The following is a 26,572-nucleotide window of genomic DNA, read 5'->3' as shown; positions in this document are numbered from 1 at the left end:
GATCAAGAATATATATACTTTATAGGGTCGGAAATGGATATTTCGATGCGTTGTAAACGGAATGACAAAATGAATATAAAAATTAATAATATCCAATTCAAATGTTTTTCTTTAAATCGTTTATTACAATATACTCGAATGTGAAATTACACATATTTTGTAAATAAATACATTTTATTACATACAATAATGATTTAATCATACTAATATATATATATAGAAATATATTTAATCGTTTATATAAAAAATAATTGCTTTTGTTAACAGTTCTGATATTTCTAATTATTAAAATTCATAGTTTCGTTTAATAGCTATTTAAAAATATTTTGTTGTTGTTGTTGCTAACAAATGTTTTAACTTGCCTTAGCTTATGAATGAAACAATCAAAGAGAATAAATAAATGAACTAGTATGGAATGTGATGGACGTGGGACGTTGATTGCCTTGAAAAGGTTCAACAAATCGCGAGTCTAATGAGAAACCAAGAGTGCAGGATGAGGAACTCTTCATACATTTAAGTGTTTTATGTATTTTTTAAAGGAAAATTTCAAATTAGACTCGCAAGAGTTGCCACCTTGAGGGATTTATTTTTTGTTTACAAAAAAAAACAGATTTCAACACACGTTTTGAAGAAATGAAAAATTAAAATATTTTGCAAAATATGGTATGTAAGGAGGAGGGAGATTTTGTTAGTATATCCTTACAAGGATGTCTTCTGGTGGTGCTGCTTAATTTTAATTTAAAACTAAGTATATTTGATTTTTTTTTTGTTATAAATATTTCTCCTATAAAATAAATAAAAACTAAATTTAAGTTTAGATTTTTTTTGTGAAAAGAAAGAAGGCCTAATTGAAGTTGAGGGTCTTATTTATATTTTCAAATTACGTGGACCCATGCGTGGTATACTCCTAGGACCACTCATCATGGCTTTGGTTGGTTCTTTGCGGGCCTGAGGCTCCTCTTCCTCCTTGCGGGGCACTTCGACAGGCTCCAGTTCTTCCTCTTCATCGCCGAACAACAGGGCAGCTAAACTGGTCTCAAATTTGGATTTGATGCGCTTCGTAGGTGGTACCACTGTTGCCTGGTCAATGGGTTTGGGGGTAGTTGTTTCGTATGCTTCCTCTAACCGTTGAGGCTTGGCTGTGGTGGTAGAGGTTGATGTGGTGGTGGTGGTGGAGGTGGATGTTGTTGACGACGTTCCCAAAGTGGTCAAATGCTGGTGCAGTTCCATACGACTGGCCAAGGCCAAGGGCATGTTATTGGTTTCATGCTTTTGAAGTTGTTCTTGTTCCTCATCCTCATTGGCCAACTTGTAGCCGGGTGGATAGATGGGTTTAAAGCCACCCTGTAACTCAGGCTGAAATTTATCCATTTCAAAGGATTTTGGTGTGGTCATTTGCTCTTCCTCCTGCTTTTTCTCCTCTGCCTTGTGAGCCGGGGAGTTACTCTCACCATTCACATCCGAACGGTCGATATTATTTTTCTCATACAATGGGGCTCCCGTAGAAGTTTTCAAGACATTCCAATTATTCGAAGGATGATTGGTGCTGGTGACAGCATCCAGACTCACACTTGGATAGAAGGGAGCCATGAAATTCTTTTCGTAATTTTGACCTCTTAAATCGAAATCATGGCCATTTAGGGCCTCCTCCGTCTGGGCAAAGTGTCGTATCTCCTTGATGACTGGTGTGGCCAAATTCACATTGGAGTACATTTGTTGGTCCTGATGTTTCTGTTGTTGTTGCAATTGCAGTTGATATTCATGCTGCTGCTGCTGTTGATATTTCTGTTGTTGTTGTTGCATTAGTTTGAAATTCATACTGGACTCAGTGGGGGTGTAAGCAATGGCAATGGGTGCCTCAGTTCCCGTGCCAAGGGCTCCGTTTATAATTTTGGGGGCTATAAGCACACCTGGAACCTTGGCTGGTGCTGCTAGCGCAGCAGCATTCAGTTCGCTGTACGAGGGATCCGGTTTCTCTATGGGATAGGGGAAAGAATCTTTGGCTGTTTGTCCCTTTTGTTGTTGTTGTTGTTGTTGCTGCTGTTGTTGTTTGTGTTGTTGCAGCGAGAGAGGCTTTTTGTTTTTCAAAATAGGCTCCTGTTGTTGATCTCGTACGACCGAGAAGGGAGTATTTTGATATTCACTACCCGTGGGAGGCTCCACATGAGCTATTGCCGGCAAGGAGTTTTTAATGTCGGCGATTTCTTCATCCTCGGACTCTGATTTCTTATCACCACTTCCTGGCACTGGATATACCACATATAGGCCATTTTGATTGGTGGCACTCTCCGCCAGAGTCTCCATTTCACTTTCTTCCAAACTGGGTACCTGAATCTCACCAGCTCCGGTATCATCATTGGGCAAGGAGACCGCCTTCTTTTGGGACTGTAACATTTGCAAAGTTACCACAGGTTCCAATTTGGCCTCACTCATTAGGGAGGATTCCTTACTGGGCGTTATTGGTTGTGGAGGATCATTGATGACCAAATCTTCCTCCTCAAAGGCAGGTAACTTTTCCAAAGGAGGAGGCATTGCAACATGGCGTTCCACGTTCAGTGATTCCGAAGGTCTTAGGACATGTGGCATAGGACGACGTGGATAAGCTCCTGGACGTTCTAAATATTGCAAGCCCTGACCTCCATAAGGAGACACGCGATAGATTCTTCTGTTGGCTATGTCATGGGGGCCCAATGCTCCTGGCGGTGGTGGTGGTGGTCCCACCGATGGATAATCTACATTGCGATTGAGTGGATAACGATTTTGTTGCCCCAAAGGTTGACGACGATGCGAAAATTGTGGATTCCCCGAATTTGGCCCTCGCTTTGGATGTGGTGGCTGAGGTCCCGTTACTAGAATATTGCCTGGCTCTTGATTGAAGTTTGTCTGTTGTGGATGACCATTGGAAATTTTCGAACTGGGACGGAATTGTGGCAAAATATTGGGCAAATGACGGTCTGGGTTGGGACGAGTTATGCCCGGAATGGGCTTGCGTGTGTATTCATTGAAAGGATATTGAGGACCAGCCGGGGGATGAGGACGATTTGGTTTTTGCAGCTCGTGTTCGTTAATACTGTTGGGCAGTGGCGGTGGGAAGCGGGGTGGTGGCACCATATGGGTAGGTGGTGTATTCGGTTCATTCGAGGGTGGGAAGTTCTATGGAAAAGAGAAAAAAAAAACGTGATAAATATTAAAAAAAAATCAAAACTTAAAAAAAGAAACTAATTTTTTTAAGAAAAAACACAAAAAGTCATTTTTTGTCCAAATTTCGAAGAAATATTTTTTTAATCCATTCCTGAAAATCACTTTTAAAACCAATTTTATAAATTTTATTTTTGAACAATTTTATAAGTTTTTGGTAAAAATTAAAACTCGTCAAATTTTGTTTTCAAAATCTCATTTCGAAAAAAAATTCGAAAGCCAATTGGTTTCAGCTGGGCCAAGAAAACCAACGATCTCAAATTTCGATAAAATTTTAAATAAAAATCTAGTTTTGACGAAATTCTCTATTTACAAAAATTTACAAAAAAAATTTATCCAATCCAATTTCGATGAAATTTTCTACATAATAGAATTCCGATAAAATTTTCTATTTAATCGAATTTCGATAAAATTCCTATGAATAAAATTCGAATTTCATAGGAATTTTGACAAAATTTTCTATGAAAATCAAATTTCGATTAAATTTTGTAAATAGTCGAATTTCGATGATATATTCTTTATAATGAAATTCGCTCAAATTTTTTATGGAAGACAAAATTTTCGACGAAAATTAAATTCCGAAATTTTTTTTATGAAATCTTGAAAAAATTTTCTTTAGAAATAAAATTTTAAACGATTTTTTTGACGAAATTTTGTACAAAAATCGAATATCGATAAAATTTTCTATGAAAATCGAATTTCGACGAAATGTTCTGGAAAATCGAATTTCCACAAAATTTTCTTTATAGTCGAATTTCGATGAAAATTTCTACATAACGAATTTCGATCAATTTTTTATGGAAATCGATTTAACGAAATTTTCGACATAAAGATTTTCGATAAATTTTTTTATCAAAATTAAATTTTGACAAAATTTTCGATAAAAATGAAGTTTCGAAAATTTATTCTATGAAATAAAATTTCGACGAAATTTATTTGGAAATCAAATTTTGACGAATTTTCTTTACAATAATCGAATTTCGATAAATGCTTCAATGAAAATCGAAATTCGACGAAATTTTCTAAAAAATCAAATTCGACGATTTTTTTACGAAAATCGAATTTCGTTGAAATGTTCTATAAAATAGAATTCCGACGAAGTTTTCTATGATAATCGAATTTTGAATTTTGTCAAAATCCTTTGGTAATCGAAATTCGATAAAATTATCTATGAAAATTAAATTTCGAAGAAATTTCCTACGGCTTTCAAAATTCGACGAAAATTGCGTGGCAAGAAATTTTTAACGAAATTTTCTAAAAAAATAATATGTCGACGAAATTTTCCATAAAAACTAATTTTTGGTGAGCTTTTCTATGGAAATGAAATTTTAACGAGTTTTTCTGTGAAAATTTAATTTCGATTAGGTTATCTGCAAAGATCAAAATTTAACGAGATTTTTCAACGAATATTAAATTTTGACGAAGTTTTCTGTGAAAATCAAATTTCAACCAAAATTTCTATGAAAATCAAATGGCGAAGAATCTTTGGAAAATTGAATTTCGACAAAATTTTCTATGAAAATCGAATTTGGACGAAATTTTTTACATAACGAATTTCGATCAAATTTTCAATGAAAATCGAATTTTTAAAATATTTTCAAAGAGAATTAAATTTCAAAAAATTTTTCTGTGAAAATCAAATTTTGACAAAATTTTCTATTAAAATTAAATTTTGAAAAATTTTTCTATGAAAATCAAATTTTGATAAAATTTTCTGTGAAAATCAAATTTTGATAAAATTTTCTATTAAAAACAAATTTCGAAGTAGTCTAGAAAATCAAATTTCTACAAATTTTTCATAACAATAGAATTTTGACCAAATTTTCTATGAATATCGAATTATTATGAAAGTTTCTACATAATTGAATTTCGATAACATTTTCTATGAAAATCGAATTTCGATTACATTTTTGAAGAGAATCAAATTTCGAAAAATTTTTCTATGAAATATATTTTTGAAAAAATTTTCTATTTGAATAAAATTTTGGGCTAAATTTTCTATAAAAATCAAATTTCGACGAAATTGTCTGCCAATTATGTTATAAAAATTTTTTCTTAAAAATCGAATTTGGACCAAATTTGCTATGAAGTTTCGATAAAATTTCTATAAAAATCGAATTTCAATGAAATTTTCTACACAATCGAATTTCGATAAAATTTTATATGGAAATAAAATTTCTACAAAATCTTCTCTGAAAATCAAATTTTGACGGATTTTTCTTTAAAAATCAAATATCGACAAATTTTTCAAAAAAAAAAAAAAAAAAACAAATTTCGACAACTTTTCCAAAAAACAATTTCTGTCAGATTCTTACCGAAGATCAAAATGTATGGTTGCCCAAAAAGTAATTGCGGATTTTTTAAAAGAAAGTAAATGCATTTTTAATAAAACTTAGAAAGAGCTTTAATCAAATATACTTTTTTACACTTTCTTTCTAAAGCAAGCTAAAAGTAACAACTGACAGAAGAAAGAATGCAATTATAGAGTCACAAGCTGTGAAAAAATTTGTGAACGCCGACTATATGAAAAATCCGCAATTACTTTTTGGGCAACCCAATAACAAACATTTCTACGAAAATCTAATTTCGACGAAATTTTTGGTAAAAAGAAAATTTTTGAAATTTTTTACAAACGTCGGATATGTATGAAAATCCGATTTTGATAAAAACAAATTTCAATTCGGATAAAGTTTGTTAAGAAATTTTAATAAATCACAAAATGTATTCATCTAAAATTGCAAAATTTTGACGAGTTCTAAACTGAATACTAAGCAGAACTGTATGCGACCTTATTATCTCTCCTCTTCTCCTATTTGTTTGGTGTCTGTCTACAAAATTCAACAACAGCAATTCATGCTATAAGATTTGATTAAAGGATTCGGCCTAGCCGAACTTAACCATTATTGGTTGTTAGTGACTTTAGTGATACTTGTCTTAGACCATACCAATTTTTGTTGATGCTGACTCATGGTGAGAACTTCATGTTTCTGTATTTGAACACCACCATTTCCCTCGGCCATGGAGAGGGAGGGTCCATTGCCTTCTTCGGATTTGGGAAATACAACAGTATTGGCATTTTGAATTTGCTGCAAACTCAAGGGCTGAGCATGCCCATTGACCTGTGGTCCAGATGGTGGCCCATTAGCAACTGGTAAAGAGGGAATTTCTGCCGATTGTTCATCATTGGCTGGGAAACGAATGTTGGTGGAGACCAATAGCTCTTTGGTATTTTGATTGGAATCCAATGTGAAAGAGTTGTCTGAATTCTCTTGGGGGCTGACTGATTGCACCGAACCCACTCCAGTTCCTGTTAGGGTGGGTAGTTGTTGCTGCTGTTGTTGTTGGTTTGATGGTGGCGGCGGTGGTGGTATTGGTTTATGAGCCGGAGTTTTAGTCCTTAGATTCGAACCAATCAAAGGCAATTGTTGATAAGGCAAAGGAGCTGCTGGTGGTGGTTCGGGGTAGGAGGAACCTGCTGACTCTGAGGCAAAGTTACCATTTTGATGGAAGTTGGAAGTGGGTGAAGGATTTGACATTTCTTGATATGTAGCTGGTGGACTAGGAGCTTGTGGCTTTCTATTTAAAGTGCTTATGTCTTCATTGATCACTGTGCCATATTGTACAGGATGATCTTTGGAGAAGAGTGGCTCCTTCTCTACACTGCCAAAAGTGTTGGTGCCCACTTGTTGTTGGCTGCCTAAAACAAATGAGGCAGAATGTTGCCCTGGCGATATGACCACATTGTTGATAGCCCCTGGGGCTGGTCGGTATTGCATTATATTGGGTTGCTGCACCTGATATGAGACATATTCGTTGTTAAAGTTCTCCTGGCTGCCAGAGATGACTTGTGCTTGCTGTTGTTGTTGTTGCTGTTGCATGTGGAGAGGTGCACTTGTGGTTCCAAAAGTGGGTTTCGTTGGAGCCAATGGATGTGGTGGTCTTTGTGCCGGGTTTTGTTGCATGGCGAATGGTGAGGGTTTAGAGGGATCCAATGGTTCCATTAAATTTCCTTGGGCATCAAGTCCTTGGTGTGAGGGATTGCTGAGAGCTGCCACTGCCGACTCCTCCTCGGCCAAGCTATTGAATAAATCCGCCAAAGTCATGGATGGTCTAGGATCGAATTTGTTTTCTATATTCTTTTGATCCAAAGTATGATAGACATCGGCTGGATCGAGATTAGGTATGCGAGTACTGCTAGGAATGGGGCTAAATGCTGGTGGGGCTGTAGGATCTTCGGTGAACATAATGGGCTGTCTGGTGCTGGTTGAACTTGGTGGAGCTGGATACCAATTCATGGTGGTCGAGGGTTCAGTGGGAAATATAGCTGCCTGAGGAGTTGGATGATGGGTGCTGAAGGCGGCAGCTGTGGTAGACTTGGTGGGTTTGGTTGTATTATAGCTCTCCTGTTGGGGGAAGCGCATTGGTGTGGTTGAGGCTGATGTAGTGCTGGCAGGGCTATATTTCTTGGTGGGCACAAACTTCTTGCGTGTGGTTAGAGTCTTTGGTACTGGAGTGGTGGTGGTGGTAGTCCTCTTACTCGAGGTGGTATATTTGGCTGAGGAGGTGGCCACGCTTGGTTGAGTTGGAGCTTTGGTTGTCGAGGTGGTTGAGGTAGAGGTGGACGTTGTAGAAGTTGAAGTCGATGTAGAGGTTGAGGTCGATGTTGAAGTAGATGTAGAAGTAGAAGTTGTTGCTGGTTTCTTAGTGGTAGATGTTGTCGAAGTTGTTGATGTACTGCTACTGCTGGAAGTCGATCCCGTGGGCTGCACCGGCACCAACTTTGTTGTCGGCACTGTGAAATAATTCGCTGTAAAGTAGTTGGGCGCCGATGTTGCCTGCACCACTTGTGTTGGCTTTTTATTGGTTATGTAATTCTTGTTACTGCCCTGATATTTCAAATTCGCATAGGAACTTGAAACCAGAGGATACACAAATTTCGATGATGAATACTTTACGGGTAAATTGAGAAAATCATGTATATTGGGTGACGAGGAGCTAATGACAGTCTTCTCATTGGGATCTATAACCTCATTTGCTGAGGTTTCTATACCGGCTGGTTTCTTAACATTGAAATCCAATTGTCCTGATATGGGATCCTTGCCGGCATAGTAGGGTTTTCCATCATTGAAAATTTGATTTGGCAAAACATAACTGGTGGATATTATGGGATCATCTTCTTCCTCTGAGGATACGCCACCTCGTGCTTCGACTGGTAATTGAGCTGATGAGAGTACTGCGGCAGCTGAGCCCAGATACAGGGCAAAGGCTATGAGTAGCCTTAATTTGAATTTAATCATAATGGTGGGGGATGATTGTCTGAAATAAAATAAAGAGAGAGAGGGGTGCTTATTATTTAGAACAAATATTTTAAATGTTAAATTAGACCCTACTTTTTTATTTTTACTTTTAAAGTTTTTCTGAAATGAAATTTTATAAATTAGGTGCCTATGATGTTAAATATAACCAATGGCCACCACGTTCCCTCGGCGATCGGTCCTTGTTCACCTACAGGAGCTTGACGAGGATCGCCATCTCCACATGAAAATGTGGCTATGACAACAACGACAACAAACGAGTGAAATCTGCCTGTTAACAAGGAAGCCGAAGGTGTGCCATTTGGAAGACCTACGATTTCTCAACAAAACGATTTCAATATCCAAAATGGTCAAAAACTTGTGAGTGATCTTGGTTAGGAGACTAAACTGGAATGGTCACCTCCAGGGACTTGCTGAGAAGGTGAATAGTCACGCCTATTAGACAGTTCTAGATGTCCGACCCATAGACATAGGCAGATTTAGGCAGCCACTGGGGCTATGCAACTTAAGACGACGACAAAATTTGAAACAGTGAGTTAAGTTAAGCCCCTCGGCATACTTCTGCAATATGGCACAGATCGGTCCAGTTTTGGATATAGCTGCCATATAGACCCATCTCTCGATTTAAGGTTTTGGGCCCATAAAAGAAGCATTTATTGTCCGATGTCTCCGAAAATTGGGACAGTGAGTTGTATTGAGGCCTTCGACTTCCTTCTCCAATTTGGCCCAGATCGGTGCAGATTTTAATATAGCTGCCATATAGACCGATCTCTCGATTTAAGGTTTCGGGTCCATAAAAGGCGCATCTATTGTCCGATGTCGCCGAAATATGGGACAGTGAGTTATGTTAGGCCCTTCGACATCTTTCTTTAATTTGGTTCAGATCGGTCTAGATTTGCCTATAGACCGATCTCTCGACTTAAGGTTTTGGACCCATAAAAGGCGCATTTATTGTCTGATGTTGCCGAAATTTGACACAGTGAGTTGTGTTAGGACCTTTGACATCCTTCCTCAATTTGGCTCAGATCGATCCACATTTGAATATAGCTGCCATAAAGGCCAATCTCTCGATTTAAGGTTTGGCCCCATAAAAGTCGCATTTATTATCCGATTTCGCCGAAATTTGGGAGAGTGGGTTGTTTTAGGCTTTTCGACATCCCTGTCGAATGTGGTTCAGATCGGTTATTTTTTTGATATATCTACTTAAAAGACCAATATTTTGTTGTACACAATTGAACAGTAGCTTGTACTCATAAGTTTTTTGTCCAAATCGGAGCATATTTCGGTCCGGCCGAATTCAACACCTTTTTACTTTATCCAAATCTTCCTATACAATGTCAATAAATTCCAATGCCTAATTTATTTCCTCTTCACCACCATCACAATAGTAATTAAAATTACATCACAGTTAGTTAACAACAAAAGTTATCTAATGCAACAACAACAGAAAAGAGGAGGAAAAAAATACCAACAAATAGAGGAACATCAAAGACAATTAATCTTATTTACTGGGTTCCCAAAACCAAAGCAGCATTCATCCAAATCATTTTGTCGTTATGTTTTCAATCCCAACAATGTCTTCATCGTTTTTTTTTTAGTCTTCTTTTCTATATAAATATTTTTTTTTCATTTCTCATGTTTTCATTAAGTCATTGATTAAATAATACGCAAGGAGGAAAGTTATTGTAAAATTGTAATTGTTATTATTATGCGCACTGTTGTTGTTGTTGTGTGTGCTTCATTCACCATGCATACGGCTTTTGAAAAATATTAAAGCCATCGATAAAATAGAAAAAACTAAGCCAAGAAAAAGAGAAACAAATCAAAAGATTGATCGATAAGCGTACGCATTCATAGTGAATATATAACACTTTTCTTTATTTTTTCTTTGTCCTGTTTTCCACAACATCCACAATGGGCCAGTGGCAAAACTGAGTGAAGCTTTTTTCAGAAAACAAGACTGAAACGCATTTAGCCAAACATAGATGCTACCACATGCTGATAGCTGACATAAAATGGTAAAACCAACAATAAGGCAAAACCAATTTGAAATTCATTTCAAATGATTTCAATTGATTTTGTAAAGCTCATACAAATAATGGCAATATAACGGTACGGGGCTACATATAATTTGTTTTTAGGAAAAAATTCTTTAAAATTTTGTCCTTGAAGAAAATTTTATTAAAATTTTGTATTAAGGGAAAATTTCAGGGGAATTTTGTCTTTAGAGAAAATTTCATGGACATTTTTTCTTTAGAGAACATTTGATGAAAATTTTGTGTAAAAAAAAATTCACGAAAATGTTGTTTTTAGAAAATATTTTATGAAAAGTTTGTAATTAGAAAAGATTTTACGAAAATTTTGTCTTTAGAGGAAATTTTCTCAAAATTTTGTACCTAGAGAAAATTTCATGGAAATTTTGTCCATGGAAGTAGATTTAATGGACATTTTGTCTTTGGTGAAAATTTCATGAAGATTTTGTCTTTAAAGTAAATTTGTCGTCTTTAGAGAAAATTAGCCGAACGTGCCCGCTCCGCTGCGCCTTCTTTAACTCCCTGGTATCTTTTTGTGGTGGAGACACTTGTCCCTGAATGTAGATATCGAATTTGTGCCACTGTAGCCTATGTTCGCGTTTGACGCTTAAAGCCTGCGTTCGAATCCTGGCGAGAACATCGGACAAAATTAAAAGCGGTGATTATCTCGTCTTAATGCCCGCGACATTTGTGAGGTACCATGCCAAGCATGGTCATGTAAAAAATTCTACCCAAAGAGGTGTCACACTACAGCACGCCGTTCGGCTATAAAAATGGTCCCTTATCATTGAATTTAAACTTGAATCGGAAAGCACTCATTGATGTGTGAGAAGTTTGCCCCTGCTCGGTTCATGGGCAAATTTTTACTCTACTCCCAAATGCATTTAGGTGGTATTTCGGAGTTGGGGTGGCCACCCAGACACTTGGCCCTGAAAGTAAATATAAGCTTCGTGCTATACTAGCAATTACATTTTATGTGAGCCCCATAGTGGCATGATCGGTAACTAAGTTCTGTTTGAGGGTGTGGTGAACCTCAGAGTCTTTGTCCGGGAAATGAGTATCAATTTCGTACTCTACACCCAGATTAGATTAGGGAGGTATTTTGGGGTGGGACGGCTCCCCAACCACATGGCTCATCAATTGTATATTAAATTCTCTTTTTTATCTCAAGCACTTTTCGTTTGAGCTCTTAAATTGTCGTGATTGTTCTATATATCCATTGTCATGTTTTGGTCGGCCCCCTTGGCACCTGGCCCATACAATAAAAAACCAAGTTTTGTTTTTGGTGCAAAAAAAAAGCCGAACGAATCGCATAAAGTTTTTACAAATTAGTATAATGAGATGTGCTTTTTAGGGGAGGGATGGCACCTCAGACATTTCGTCTCAAATATGGATATAAAATCCCTTTAATTTGAGCCCCATATTGCCATAGTCGGTAAATATGAGCCGTTTGAAGGGTGTTTTGGGGCTGGGGCGGCCACCGACTCTTTGCCTTGAAAATAGATATCAAATTCGTTCTGTACTCCCAAGTACCGTTGATTTGAGCTCCATATTGCCATAGTCGTAAATGAAGTTCAGTTTAGGGGATGCTTTAGGGCATACCCCCAAGCACTTGGCTCTAAAATTGGATATCAAATTCGTTTTCTACTCTCAAGTACCTTTTATTTAAGTCCCATATTGTCATAATAGGGCAATTAACCTATTTGACGCATTTTTAGGAGGAAAAGCTCCACCTAGACTTGAACGCAAATTTTAATTTCATAATTGTAATCTACTCCAAAATACCTTTTATATGAGTTCCATATAGCCATGGTCGGCTAATATGCCCATTTGGGGTATTTGGGGATGGGGTGACCTCCCATTACTTGGACCTAATGTTTTGTGCCATATTTGTAATCTACTGCCTAGTAATTTGCATTTGAGACCCATATTGACATAAACTTCGAAAATATTTGTTAAGAGTGGGTGTTGAGACGGCCCGTTGGGTATTTGGGCCCAAATTTTAATACAATATTCGTTTTCTAGTCTCCAATACCTTCCATTTGATACCCATATTGCGTCCATCGGACCACTTTTGGTTATGGTTGGCCTCTTAGAGGTGAGGGGTAGGGTCCGCCCCAATCCGATATTTAAAAATTATATAGCCTATGTTTCCTTCTCGACAAACCTACACAATCTATGAACATTTTAAGATAATCAGTTCAGCCGAGTGCCATATATTCATAATGGGTTTTATGCCTATTTTGGGGGTTTTTGGGGGGTGGCGTGACTCCCTATACTTCGATCTTATTTTGTATGCCAAGTTCGAAATCTACTCCTGAATACCTTTCATTTGAGCCCCGTATTTACATTGACATCCAATATGTTTGTTTGGGGTTGTGGCGGCCCGATGGGAACTTACACTCAAATTCTAATACCATATTCTTATTCTACTCTCCTATACATCGACATGAATTTGTATGCCCGCATACTTTTCATTTGATATATATATCGTTCCGATATCAATAAATTATAAAGTCTATTCCTCCTTCCTGTCCATATTCGTAATCTTCTCCCGAATACCTTCCATTTGAGTCCCATATGATCATGATCGTCAATTAAACATATTTTAAGGGGTTTTGGGGCTGGGGCGGCCCCCATGTACTTGGGCCCAATGAAAATGAAAATCGTACTCTTCTCTGGTATACCTTTCATTTGGGTAGTACTTTGGGGCTAAGGGTGAGGGTCCGCCCCCTCCCGATATCAAAAAATTATATAGCCTATGTTTCCTTCCTGGCCAACCTACACAATCTGTAAAAATTTCAGGGTAATCGGTTCAGCCGGAACGAACAAACAAACCGACAAACAAACACAAATTGTAGCAAGCTGGCTACACCTCACGCATTCCGTGATCGCCCTGATCTCCACCTGCAGGATTGTATTATGGTGAGGTATTTGAAAACAGATCTCAATCCCTGAGTTCTCAATGTAGACCCCAGGTCCACTCTGCCCTCTATCTTTGATTTATCTGTGTGGCATGATCTTCCAGATGACAATACCAGAGTTCCGTCATCCAAGGCTGTGCCACTGGCAGCAGTGCCTCGCACTCGACCTCAATCATCGTCTTAGGTCTCAGAATGGAAACCTTTTCCACTCCTTTCACGTTTCCTATCATTGCCTCGATTATACCGCGATGGTATGACCTGCTTTTATTCTCTATCCATTCTCCCATCGCCTTAAGTCTCATAGCCGCCGTGGCAGCCTCATATTTAATCTGTATATCTATGGGTTTAGGTTAGGTTGAATGGTTTGCATACCAAAGGTGGTACCTTAGGGAGAGAAAGAGAAGAAAAAGAAAATATATGACCTCGTACTAGAGGTTATACACGAATAAAAGAAAAAGACAGAAGGAGTGGAGAACCCGAGCGGGGGTGAAGAACCGCCTGTCCCTACGCAAGCACGGATCTGCCTACGGCGGAGCTTGTGGCACCCCCCGTCGGAAACATCCTTTTCCCTCAACAAACCTCAGGAGACATACCAGAGGTACGTTTGTAAGTTCAACCAGATCACAGAAGAAACGGCTTCCCACAAAAAAAGAGCCTACGTCTCCGCAGACCCGGACATGAACACAGCAAGTGCTCTATAGTCTCCTCCTCATCCTCATTGAGGCAAATCCTACAAAAGTCATCGTGCGGTATTCCCATGCGCGCCGCCATGCGGCCTATAGCACAATGTCCGGTTATGACCCATGTCAAAGTACTCATCGACCTCTTATCGAACGCCAGCAACTCCCTCGTCCTCCTCTGGTCGATGACCGGCCATAGTGCCTTCGCAGTCCGACTGCGTTCCGCAGCTCGACATATGGCGCATAGGCAAGACCGATGACTGGTCCGCCCGGCGCATACGAACCCCTTCTGGCGCACTCGTCCGCCCTCTCATTTCCTGGAATCCCCTCATGCCCAGGAACCCATGGGTTGGATATCTTGAATAGAAAGGGATATCTTGAATAATGCCCAGTGTCCAGAGTCCTAGTGGGTGTTGTCCTCATCGCTTCGCATAGGCGAACATGTTATCTGAACCTGTTGTATGGTCCTTATGTTGCACTTTTTCTCCATCACAGTCCTCAAAACTACTGAGGCGTTAGTAAGTATTTGTCTAATAACGCTCCTGCAGAGCCAGTGGACTGTCTTCAGATTCGGTCTCCATTTCGAGCCTACGGCCCGTCTGCATAGTGCACAACAACTGTGAGCTTTGCCGGTACGTTCCTGAATGCGACACTTCCAACTCAGTTGCCTGTCTAGGATCACTCCTAAGTATTTGACCTTTATTTGCTATCGAAATCGTTCTATTGAGGAAACGTGGTGCGTCAAATTAGCCCACCTTCGTCTTTCTCGTGAATAGGCAGATTTCAATCAACTCTGGGTTAACATTGAAACCCCTGGGTTTAGCTAAGTCGTATATCATCTACAAGACCCTTTCGGCCCATCTGCATATCTAATTCGGATCCTTACTCCTTAGAAGTATTATAACATAGTAAGCGAAGCAGACGCCTTCAAATCCCTCCTTAGTCAGCATCCGTATAGGTTATTTATGGTGGTCACTCATTACATTGGCGATAAAACGCCCCACTGTGGCATGCCATGTCCCATTCACATTTTATGGATCCTATGTTTCTTAGCATATGGTTTATCCATTCTCTAAGGACCTGGTCAACTCGGTACCTATCTAAGCATTGGATGGATCAGTGTAATGGTCCGCACATTATTAAAAGCCCCCTAGATGTAAATGCATACCCTCAATATATTTGTCTTGGCATCGAAGGATTCTTCTATTTTACACACAACCCCGGGCATGGCATTCTCCAACAACTTTTCGTTGGCATAGGCATGCTTTTTGTATTTAAGCAGGTCGCTGGATGTCCTATTCTTTATCATGGTATCCACAATATGTTTCAGGGTTTTGAGTAGAGAGAACCTAAGGTCTGTAGGCCTTTGTATGCCATAACATGCCTTGATGGGCTTGGGTATAAATACAACCTTTACATCCTGCCAGGATTGAGAGTATATGGAAGTCCAAGGCACGCTGTGAAAATGACGGGCAGATGGGGCGTCAGATAGTCGACCTACTTCTGCATTAAAGCCGGAAATATGTCTCCATTAGCCTAATCATATTCTGTGGAACATGCGTTTTTATCAGAAGAGGACCTCTTTTCCAATGTTGTGAAGAAAATGTTGTCTTTAGAGAAAATTTTATGAAAATTTGTCTTTAGAGAAAATTTTATGAAAATTTTGTCTTTAAAGAAAATTGTATGAAATTTTTGCCTAAAGAAAATTTCTTAGAAATTTAGTCTTAAGGAAAATTTCATTGAAGTTTTGTTTTTTTTTAATTACTTGCCTTTTAGGGTGAAGATAATTAAATTTTACAATTTTTGTTTCTCTTTCGAGACGAGCTCAATAATCGGAGATGCAAATGGAAAAGGAAAGCCAAAGATAGCAACACACACCAACCACTATGGGACGCGTTTGGTCTTTTGTAAGAAGACTTTTGAACCATATTAGGTGATATGGCTTCAAGGGCCGTGCGTTGGTATGTTGTATTTGAATCGTATTAATGGCTAAAATGGCATCTATGATACAATTATCACATTAACCACGCTCGACAACCCTGTCTATTAGCTGTACTTTTTCCCAATGCATGTATTTTTGTTTTTAGACAAAATTGCATTAAAATATTTTTTGGAGAAGCTTCATTAAAATATTTCTTTACAGAATTTCATTGAAGTTTTTTTAATAAATGTCAACTCTTATTGATTCAAGTTGCGCTAGCATCTCAAATAGAAATGTATTAAAATGTGTAATTTGTCACAACATTATTATGAGAAAACAAAGACATAACCATGAACCCCGCTCACTCACCCTATCTCAAACTACGCCTGAGAAAGAGCAAACAAAGATTTGTCTCGTTAATTGTCCATTAAATGGTAATTTACAGAAATTGTTTTATTTATCTACAATTTACTGATTATGGATCAGAATAAACATAATTCCATTGATTTATTCAATATTTATGTTTTAATTGATTTTCAATATAATTTATAATTGTTTTATGGCATATGTCTAAGGAATTCATTTTGCCAATGGTGATGGTGGTGGTCATAAAGTGGTTTTTGCTAAGACCCAATACCAAAACCTAACAAACAGGTGTTGTAAGTTTTATGATGTTTTACTTGTTTTATTTTTATTTCAATTCATTGCATTTCATGTTTGTCATACATTTTACAATGTTGCCTAATGAGTTTCCAATGATATATGCACACACACACACATACACGCAAAGACCCGCATAAACACATGCGTACAAACGCACGCGCTAGCATTTTTATTTGTTTAATGCCACCAAGTGAGTAAGCCAAGTCATTTCATATTGTATTGTAAATACAACATTAACAACAACAACAACAACACAACGACACTAATAATAACAAATGACAAAAAAGAAAAGAAAAGTGAAATTTGTTGTTTATATTATTAGTCTGGATTATTAGTTTTCGTTTTTTGTAGTTTTTTTTTTCTTTTTGGGACAGGTTTTTTGTTTAACACCAGAAATAAACAGAAATGCAAACACACGTGCAAACAAAAGACTTAAGCTGCAAACTTGAATTGTTTATATACAGCACAGGGGTGCGTATAATTAACGCTATTGATATTAATGAAAATGATGGATGGATTGTTTTGCATATCAACATTGCCATTGATATCAATGGTCTAATATAATAATATGAAAATAAACGTAATGCTTGCTATAACTTAGTGACCTTATATGACCTTAAGGTGAAAATTAAGATAATAAGCACGTCAATTTTTAGTCTTTATCGTGATTTACACCAGACAATTTTACTTGCGGTAATTCTATGTTGGTGCAGAGAGAGATAGAAAGAGAGTTTTGTGTAAGAGTTAAGACGAATAGAAATGGAACAATTCCCCTTGTCGCTCTCTCTCTCTCTCTCTCCTAAAAACTAAGAATTGAAAGAAAGAATTTGATAAAAGATTCTCGTTACAAAGAATTAAAAAAAACATGAATTTTGTAGAAAATACTATTCAAACTATTTTTTAAATCAAATTTAGACAAAATTTAACATTAAAACTAGGTAAACATATGACCTCTTTTTCAATAAAAATAAAAATTTTAAAAATTGCTGCTTGCGGGCATTTTAAAGAATTGCAGAGCGTAGGTTACTATTTTTCTATTACAAATAGAAAAACATAAAAAAAAAACTTTTTATACCCACCACCGAAGGATGGGGGTATATTCATTTTGTCATTCCGTTTGCAACACATTGAAATATCCATTTCCGACCCTATAAAGTATATATATTCTTGATCAGCGTAAAAATCGAAGACGATCTAGCTATGTCCGTCCGCCTTCAAAAATTGAGATATTGAGCTGAAATACGGCATAGACACGTATTTTTGATGCATTCTGCCTAAGTTCTTTAACGGGCCAAATCGGACCATATTTGGATATAGCTGCTATATAGACCGATCTGCCGATAAAGGGTCTAATGCCCATAGATGCTTTATTTTTTGTCCGATTTCGCTGATATTTGAAACAATGAGTAATTTTAGGCCTCCCGATATTTAACCCAAATATAGTTTAGATCGGACTATATTTAGATAAAGCTGCCATATAGACCGATCTGTCGATAAAAGGTCTGAAGAACATAAAAGCTTTATTTACTACCCGATTTCGCTGAAATTTGAAACAGTGAGTTATTTTAAGCCCCCTGACATCCGACCTATACATGGTTCAGATCGGACTATATTTGGATATAGCTGCCATTTAGACCGATCTCCCGATAAAGGTTGAGTGAGTAGTTTTAGGCCTCCCAGCATCGGACTCAAACATGGGTCAGATCGGATTATATTTACATACTAGCTGACCCGGACCCACTTCGCTGCGCCTTCTTTTACTTTATATGGAACAAAAAGTTTCCTTGGAATATTTATTTTCGACAATTAAAGATCTTTTAATGAAATACCATGCTAACTTGACTAACAATTTAACAATATAAATGAAATACAATATAAGTGCCTTTGTCTGAATCCCATATGATCTTTATTAGTCTACGAATTTAAGTTTGGATGTAAGGTGTACTCCATTCTTAAAGCACTTCATTTCAGACCGATATTCTCATGATGTCTGATTAGTGGTGTTTTCGGGGGAGAGATGGTCCCCCAGATGCTTGGCCCTGAAAAAATATCAGCATCGGGCTCTTCTCTAAAATACCATTTACTTAAACCCATATTGGCATTGGTTTAAGAGGAGTTTACAGGATGAGGCGTTCCCCAAACACATGGCCCCAAATTCGCTTTGTAATCTCACATACCTTTCATTTGAGTCACAAATTGGAACGGTCGAAAAATTTTAACCCTTTGGGGAAGGGGTGATGCCCTAAATACATGGTCCTAAATTTGGATATCAAATTCATATTCTACTCCAAAATACCATTATTTGTGCCGATTATTGATATGTCGATGGTCACTAAAAAATTGCTGTTTGGGGGGTATTTTGGGAAATGGGTAGACCCCCAGAAAATTGGTCCCGAAAATGGGTTTCAATTCTTGCTCTACCCCCATATTTCCATAGTCGGCAAACGTGACCGGCTTGGGGAGTGTTTTGGGGGATGCACGGCAACTCAGTGAGTTTCCCTTGAAAATATATATCGGATTCGTGTTCCACTCCAAAAACCCTCGTATTTGAGCCTCATATTGCAAATGTCAGCAAATACTTACTATTTGGGTGGTGTTGTCGGGGTGGCCTCATAGACACTTTTCCCAAATATTGATATCAGATTCGTGCTTTACTCCCAAAGACCTTTAATTTAAGCCCCATATGGCTATGGTCGTAAGTTTGTTCCCTTTGGGAGATGTTTTTGGGGAGAGGCGGCCCCCCAAACACTTGGTCCCATATTTGGATATCAGATTCAAATTCTACACTCAAATACCTTTTATTTAAGCCCCATTTCCCATGGTTAGTAAATAGGTCCTGTTTGGGGAAGGGGGTGGACCCCTTGAAACGTGGTCCCACATTTGGATATCAGATTCGTATTCTACTCGCAAATACCTTTCATTTGACTCCCATATTGCCATGGTCGGTAAATATGTCCGATTTAGGGGTGTTTTGGGGGTTGGGTGGTGTTGTGGGGGTGGGGTGGTGTTGTGGGGGTGGGGTGGCCCCATAAACACTTTTCCCGAATATTGAGATCAGACTTGTGCTTTACTCCAAAAGACCTTTCATTTGAGCCCCATGTGGCTATGGTCGTAAATGTGTCCCCTTTGGGGGAGGTTTTTGGGGAGAGGCGGCCCCCCAAACACTTGGTCTCATATTTGGATATCAGATTCTAATTGATTTTTATATATAAGAAGATATGCCGATATGTCTGAAGCTCATAAAATCTTTATTTATTACCCGATTTTGTTGAATTTTGAAATACAAAATTCAACAGTGACTTAGATGTTTTAGATTACTCAATGTCTGTGCTAAATTTGGATTGGATGGATGGATGGATTGAATGGATTTTACTGGATTGTGTCGAAAGGGGGTTTACATATATACCCAAGGTTGTGGGTATCCCGGCCAAACTTAATGCCTTTTAACTTGTTTATATATAAGATTCGATTTTTTGGTGTACCAGGATCCCAACGAAAATTCATTTAAATCACAACAGCCATTATCGAATTTTGGCATTTTTGTTAAATAGCATAACAAAAAGAGGCTCCGCTCCCTTTGGACATCGAAAAACAATGTATCTCAGAGTACTGACAGGACCATTATACACCATCTGTTATCTTCCATATGCGTTCAAGGCTTTTTGGGTTCATATATTCTACCAAATTTCCGAAAAATCGTAAATATGCCTCTAGTGGCTTTTTATCGGAGAGTGTGAAATTTATAAAATATTATCCACAGATTGAATTATGACTGAGGGCATACTTTTTAGATTTTACCAATAACTTTATATCCAAAGTATGGAATTAATAAACTCATAAAATACTGAAGTATGTGCCATATATGGAAAAAATTCGTAGAAAATCAATAATAATTGCAATCAATCTCGGATCATTATCATCAGCCTTCAAGCAAATAAGAAACTTCAAACGATTTGTATGTATGTAAGCATTTGAAAAGAAAAATCTCTCATACCATGAATGATGAAAGTCAAATGAAAAGGCCATGCAAGTCAAAGATTAAATATAAAATGCCTTAAAGCGTTAGGAATAGAAATGAAATAAAATTGAAAAATGAAAATGAAAATTGTTTGTAACAAGCATTACAACAAACACAGCAGCAGCAGCAACAACAGCTATAGCAATAACCACAACAACATTAGAAATTAACCAATGATTGATTGACATTGAACAGGAGCAAATATCAATGAAAGGCCATCAATTGGACATGCAAACAAAAAAAGGCCGTTGCAGAAAAGTCTTTGCAAAAGCGCCACCACTTTGCTTTAATCTTTAGCGAAGATGAAAAAATCGAAAAAAAACCAACAACATTTTAAGATTGACATTGAAAATATGCGGCTCTTCCAATTGATTTCAAAACATTTTGACAGTCAAACACGTTCACGAAACAGTCAATCGAAATGAAAAGTGAATGAAACATAAGCATTAAAAAAATACTATAAATGCCTTTTGTTGTTGTTGTGTTTTTATGGTTTCTCTGGCCAAATTACTGGAGAAATATTTTAATGGTCTCGTCTTCATCTTTGAATGATTTTATTGTTATGTTTTGGTATTTTCATTATAATACCAACCGCTTCTAGGCATTCATGCAATTTGCCTAAAGGCCTAATTATGCTGGTGCACAATATACACATGCTACAGGTAAGAAGCTCAAAAACAAGGGAAATGTTGATTCACATATTTTATGGCGCGCATGCTCAAAAACACACTAGCTTGATACACCTTTTCCAGCGATTTTCAATAGCTTGGATACCCTGTTTGCAGTAAGAACTATCTAGCTCCTCAAAATAGCCATCAACCGCAACTTCCACCTACTTACTAATCCGCCGATCCGTCTTTTTATACCCACCACCGATGGATGGGGGTATATTCATTTTGTCATTCCGTTTGAAACACATCGAAATATCCATTTCCGACCCTATAAAGTATTCTTGATCAGCGTAAAAATCTAAGACGATCTAGACCTGTCCGTCGGTCTGTCTGTTGAAATCACGCTACAGTCTTTAAAAATAGAGATATTGAGCTGAAATTTTGCACAGACTCTTTTTTTTCTCCATAAGCAGGTTAAGTTCGAAGATGGGCTATATCGGACTATATCTTGATATAGCCCCCATATAGACCGATCCGCCGATTTAGGGTCTTAGGCCCATAATAGCCACATTTTTTATCCGATTTTGCTGAAATTTGGGACAGTGAGTTGCGTTGGGCCCTTCGACATCCTTCGTCAATTTGGCTCAGATCGGTCCAAATTTGGATATAGCTGCCATATAGACTGATCCTCCGATTTAGGGTCTTAGGCCCATAAAAGCCATATTTATTATCAGATTTTGTTGAAATTTAGGACAGTGAGTTGTGTTGAGCTCTTCGACATCTTTCGTCATTTAAGCCCTGATCAGTCCATATTTGGATATAGCTGCCATATAGACTGATCCTCCGATTTGGGGTCTTTGGCCCATAAAAGCCACATTTACTATCCGAGTTTGCTGAAATTTGGAACAGAGAGTTATGTTAGGCCCCTCGATATCCTTCGTCAATTTGGCCCAGATCGGTCCAGATTTGGATATAGCTGCCATATAGACCGATCCTCAGATTTAGGGTCTTAGGCTCAAATTTATTATCCGATTTTGTTGAATAATATTTGGGTCAGTGAGTTGCCTTAGGCCATTCGACATCTTTCTTCAATTTGGCCCTGATCGGTCCTATGTCGCCGAAATTTGGGACAGTGAGTTGTATTGGGCCCTTCGATGTTTGTCTTCAATTTCAGATCGAACCAGATTTGGATATAGATACCATATAGACCGATCTCTCGGTTGAACAATGACTTGTACTTATAAGCATTTGGTCTAAATCGGATGATATGTCTATATAGCTGCTATGGGGCATAAGGTATGCATTTTTCACTGGATTTTGACGAAAGGTTGTTCACATATATACCCGAGGTGGTGGGAACTTAACGCCTTTTTACTTGTTTTTACTAAGGAAATAAAAAATAATTCGAAAACAAGTAAAAGCGTGCTAAGTTCGGCCGGGCCGAATCTTATATACCCTCCACCATGGAACGCATTTGTCGAGTTCTTTTCCCGGCATCTCTTCTTAGGCAAAAAAGGATATAAGAAAAGATTTTCTATGCTATTAGAGCGATATCAAGACATGATCCGGTTTAGACCACAATTAAATTATATGTTGGAGACCTGTATAAAATGTCAGCCAATTCGAATAAGAATTACGCCTTTTGGGGGCTCAAAAAGTAAAATAGAGAGATCGATTTATATGGGAGCTGTATCGCGCTATAGACCGATTCAGACCATAATAAACACGTATGTTAATGGTCATGAGAGGATCCGTCGTGCAAAATTTCATCCCAATCGGATAAGAATTGCGCACTCTAGAGGCTCAAGATGTCAAGACCCAAGATCGGCTTATATGACAGCTATATCAGGTTATGGACCGATTAGAACCATACTTGGCAAAGTTATTGGATATCATAGTAAAATACGTTGTGCAAAATTTCATTCCAATCGGATAAGAATTGCGCACTCTAGAGGCTCAAGATGTCAAGACCCAAGATCGGCTTATATGACAGCTATATCAGGTTATGGACCGATTAGAACCATACTTGGCAAAGTTATTGGATATCATAGCGAAATACGTCGTGCAAAATTTCATTCCAATCGGATAAGAATTGCGCACTCTAGAGGCTCAAGAAGTCAAGACCCAAGATCAGTTTATATGGCAGCTATATCAAAACATGGATCGATTTGGCCCATTTACAATCCAAACCGACCTACACTAATAAGAAGTATTTTTGCGAAATTTCAAGCGGCTAGCTTTACTCCTTCGAAAATTAGCGTGCTTGCGACAGGCAGACGGATGGACATGGCTAGGTCGACTTAAAATGTCATGACGATCAAAAATATATGCACTTTATGGGGTCTTAGTCGAATATTTCGAGATTTTACAAACGGAATGATGAAATTCAGGAAGAGTTAAGAGATCATCGAGCAAAAGAATTGTTGTCTCAGAATCTGAAAAACAGTATATGCTAGTCGAATTTTGACTTCGTCTAAAGGTTTATATATAAAATTTTGAAAGGGTTTAATTTTATAAAAAAAATAACCGGTTTAAAAATCTCCAAAACTTAAACCGGTTTTTTAAAAAGCTTATCATTTGAAACCCGGTTATTTCAAAAATACGGTTTATTGATCACCCTCGAATAAAATTAGTAAAAAAATATGCCGTGTGCGAACGGGTAGAGATATTTCTTTGAAATGGTTAGAGTTGAGGTGTTAACGAGATGGTGTGTACAATTTCAAGGCCCTAGGTTGTTGGGTCGCCTTTTGGAAGGCCCATAAAGTTGGTCACCGCAGTATTTCGAAAAATTGGCTGTGTTGCTAAATCTTCACTTTTTTACTGTATAGTGCTCGAAAATAGTGCAGCTGGTAATCCATAGTCTCTTGCTACTCTTGCTGCGTTGGTGTATTACTACCCTGACCTCATACTGGCTAATGTATACCGCATACATTCTGTACCGTCATGAGGGATTGGTTTTATGGATACCAGTAGCTGGCAAAAATGTTCATTCTTTGCCTTTGCAAGTGGATGTGTCGGCATGAAAGTATTTTCGGTCTTCCTTCTGACTTCTGAAAATCTCGGATGCGACTATCACCACAATATTTGGCCTATCGCTACTGTAGTGTCAAAATTAAGAAAATTTTCTAAATAAGTATGAATTCATATGAATGGACACTTTAACCTAACCTAATCTCGATTAGGCTGCCTGGAGAGCAATCTCCAAATGAAATGTTTGCAAATGCCATATAACATTCAACATAGAAATATGTAATACACCTCCTCTTTCTTGAGATACCAAAACATTTGGCATATCTTTGAAAAACAAAAACGAAGACATATAACATGGGACTATATGCAACACACCGGCTGATCGCATCAGCAAAGTGAACATTTGACATATTATTACGTGTAAATTGAAAAAGGAGATAATTCCTCAACGAAAGTGTGTTTTAAACACTTGTCGCATTATAGCCATATACGCAACACCTGACACTCAAAATGCAAACTTTATGTGCGCGACAAATTCAGCAAAACAGTAAACATAAATAAATAACATATTGAAGAGACGAAACAATGTTAGTGACACCGGCATCATCACCATCATCATTATCGTCATCGATACCGCCGACACCACCAACATACAACATCGATCAGCAAGCGATCAATAGATCTATCAACGATCAAACGATTGGCCAAGACAATCAAACATTGACGTTACAAATAACAACAATAGAAACAATAACAACAAAACAACATTTGTCACTTTTAAGCCTTACACAGCATTACATTTAGCCTTGAAGAGTGTTGTCTATTTACAACGTTATTTTCACTACAGCAGGCAGTATGTAGGAGTCCAACTTTCATTTCAGATGCTGTCTTCAAAATTGAAACATCAAAGTAAGAGATAATAGAAAGAAAATTGAATGCGTAGACAAGTTTGCATGGTGGCTGGGAAAAAGGCGGTGGGACGGTGAGTGAGTTTAAAAATAGAATTATCTGAAGGCAATATATGAAGAATATGTTTGGCCCAACAATGTGACAAGGGGAAGGCATTTACCCAGGGTGTTAAAAAAAAAACAATCTTTGTATCGATAATATATCAGCAGAGTAGCCAATCATTGTTCAATTTATGAAAAATGCTGCGAAATTCGTATTTGTGTACCAAGGACTACCCCCAAGAACCCATGAAATGACCAGAAATGACGAAATCTTACTAAAGCCAAGAAAACAAAACCTCGCAAACCTGCAGTCAGTATAAAGGAGCCAGGAGAAATATTGGGAGAAAAGGCGATAGAAGAGAGGAAAAGAAAGATGTGAGTTTAAGAGAATGGAGATCTCCAGGAGTCTTAATCGATTAACGATCGTCATCAAACACATCAAAGTGTTTTATGTAGTCCAAAGTTTAATGTAGTGTTTTCTAAGGAATCCAGTTGAGTATTTTAGGAATCTAAGGAATCCAGTTGAGTATTTATTTATTATATGGAATTTATTACAAAACCACAAACTGTAGCCTGCACCACTACTGTGGCTGTGATGAAATGTGTAGTGTGGCTCAGAAATTGGACGAAAGTGCGTCCGTAGTCCTAGGTGTCCTGTTATGATGCCGAAAGCCATACTGCCTACATACTACCTACAAATGTGGGACATATGGGGAAGATGATGAAAATTTGGAGCATTTCCCATGCCAATGCGAGCCTAACCAACTCTGTTACTTGGGTGTGGATACGATGCCACACTTTAACCAACTTGGGGCATAGAATGGAGAATAATCAGGGATATTGTGGACAACACGGATTGCCGATAAAGTTTTTTTCAGATTACTTTTCGGTACTTAGAGCTCACAAAAATGACCCAACAGCTGGGTTGGATGTACGTCCATAGTGGCGGTTACCCCAAAATCTATTCCCTTGAAGAGGGTACAAAATAATGTCAGCATAGCAGTACATCAATAGAACATCAAGGCAGCCGGAATCGATGGGCTGTAAGCTGGATTCTTTAAGATCGGTGGAGAATTGTTAATGGGATCTATCCATCAGCTCGTTTGCTTCATCTGATGAGAAAAAACCCATATTTGCATGATATGTCCCGTGCCGGCCAGAAGAACAAGTTTCTTTCGTATCGCACACAAACTGCATTTCAGTGTTCTCTGTAAGAGATTAAGATCTACAGAAATCTAAAATCGATGACCTAATAAATCCACCATAGAACTGATGGTCATACTACGCCA

At 37.9% G+C, this 26,572-nt stretch overlaps 1 protein-coding gene across 1 annotated transcript in view; it reads right to left on the bottom strand.

The window, feature by feature from the left end:
* Positions 1-261: 261 nt before the first annotated feature.
* LOC106088176 (trithorax group protein osa) overlaps positions 262-26,572 on the bottom strand; it is a 90,525-nt gene continuing 64,214 nt past the window's right edge. The window contains exons 3-4 of the mRNA XM_013253562.2: positions 6,144-8,514; positions 262-3,153 (exon numbers count right to left, since the gene is read on the bottom strand). Of these exons, the coding sequence (XP_013109016.2) occupies positions 868-3,153; positions 6,144-8,495 (4,638 nt within the window). The 5' untranslated portion in view covers positions 8,496-8,514 and the 3' untranslated portion in view covers positions 262-867. The remainder of the gene's footprint in view (positions 3,154-6,143; positions 8,515-26,572) is intronic.

This window comes from Stomoxys calcitrans, chromosome 2, assembly GCF_963082655.1.
Source record: "Stomoxys calcitrans chromosome 2, idStoCalc2.1, whole genome shotgun sequence".
Lineage (NCBI taxonomy): Eukaryota > Metazoa > Arthropoda > Insecta > Diptera > Muscidae > Stomoxys > Stomoxys calcitrans.
The sequence above is the reverse complement of the archived record's forward strand: the minus strand, read 5'-3'. Positions and strand labels throughout refer to the sequence as shown.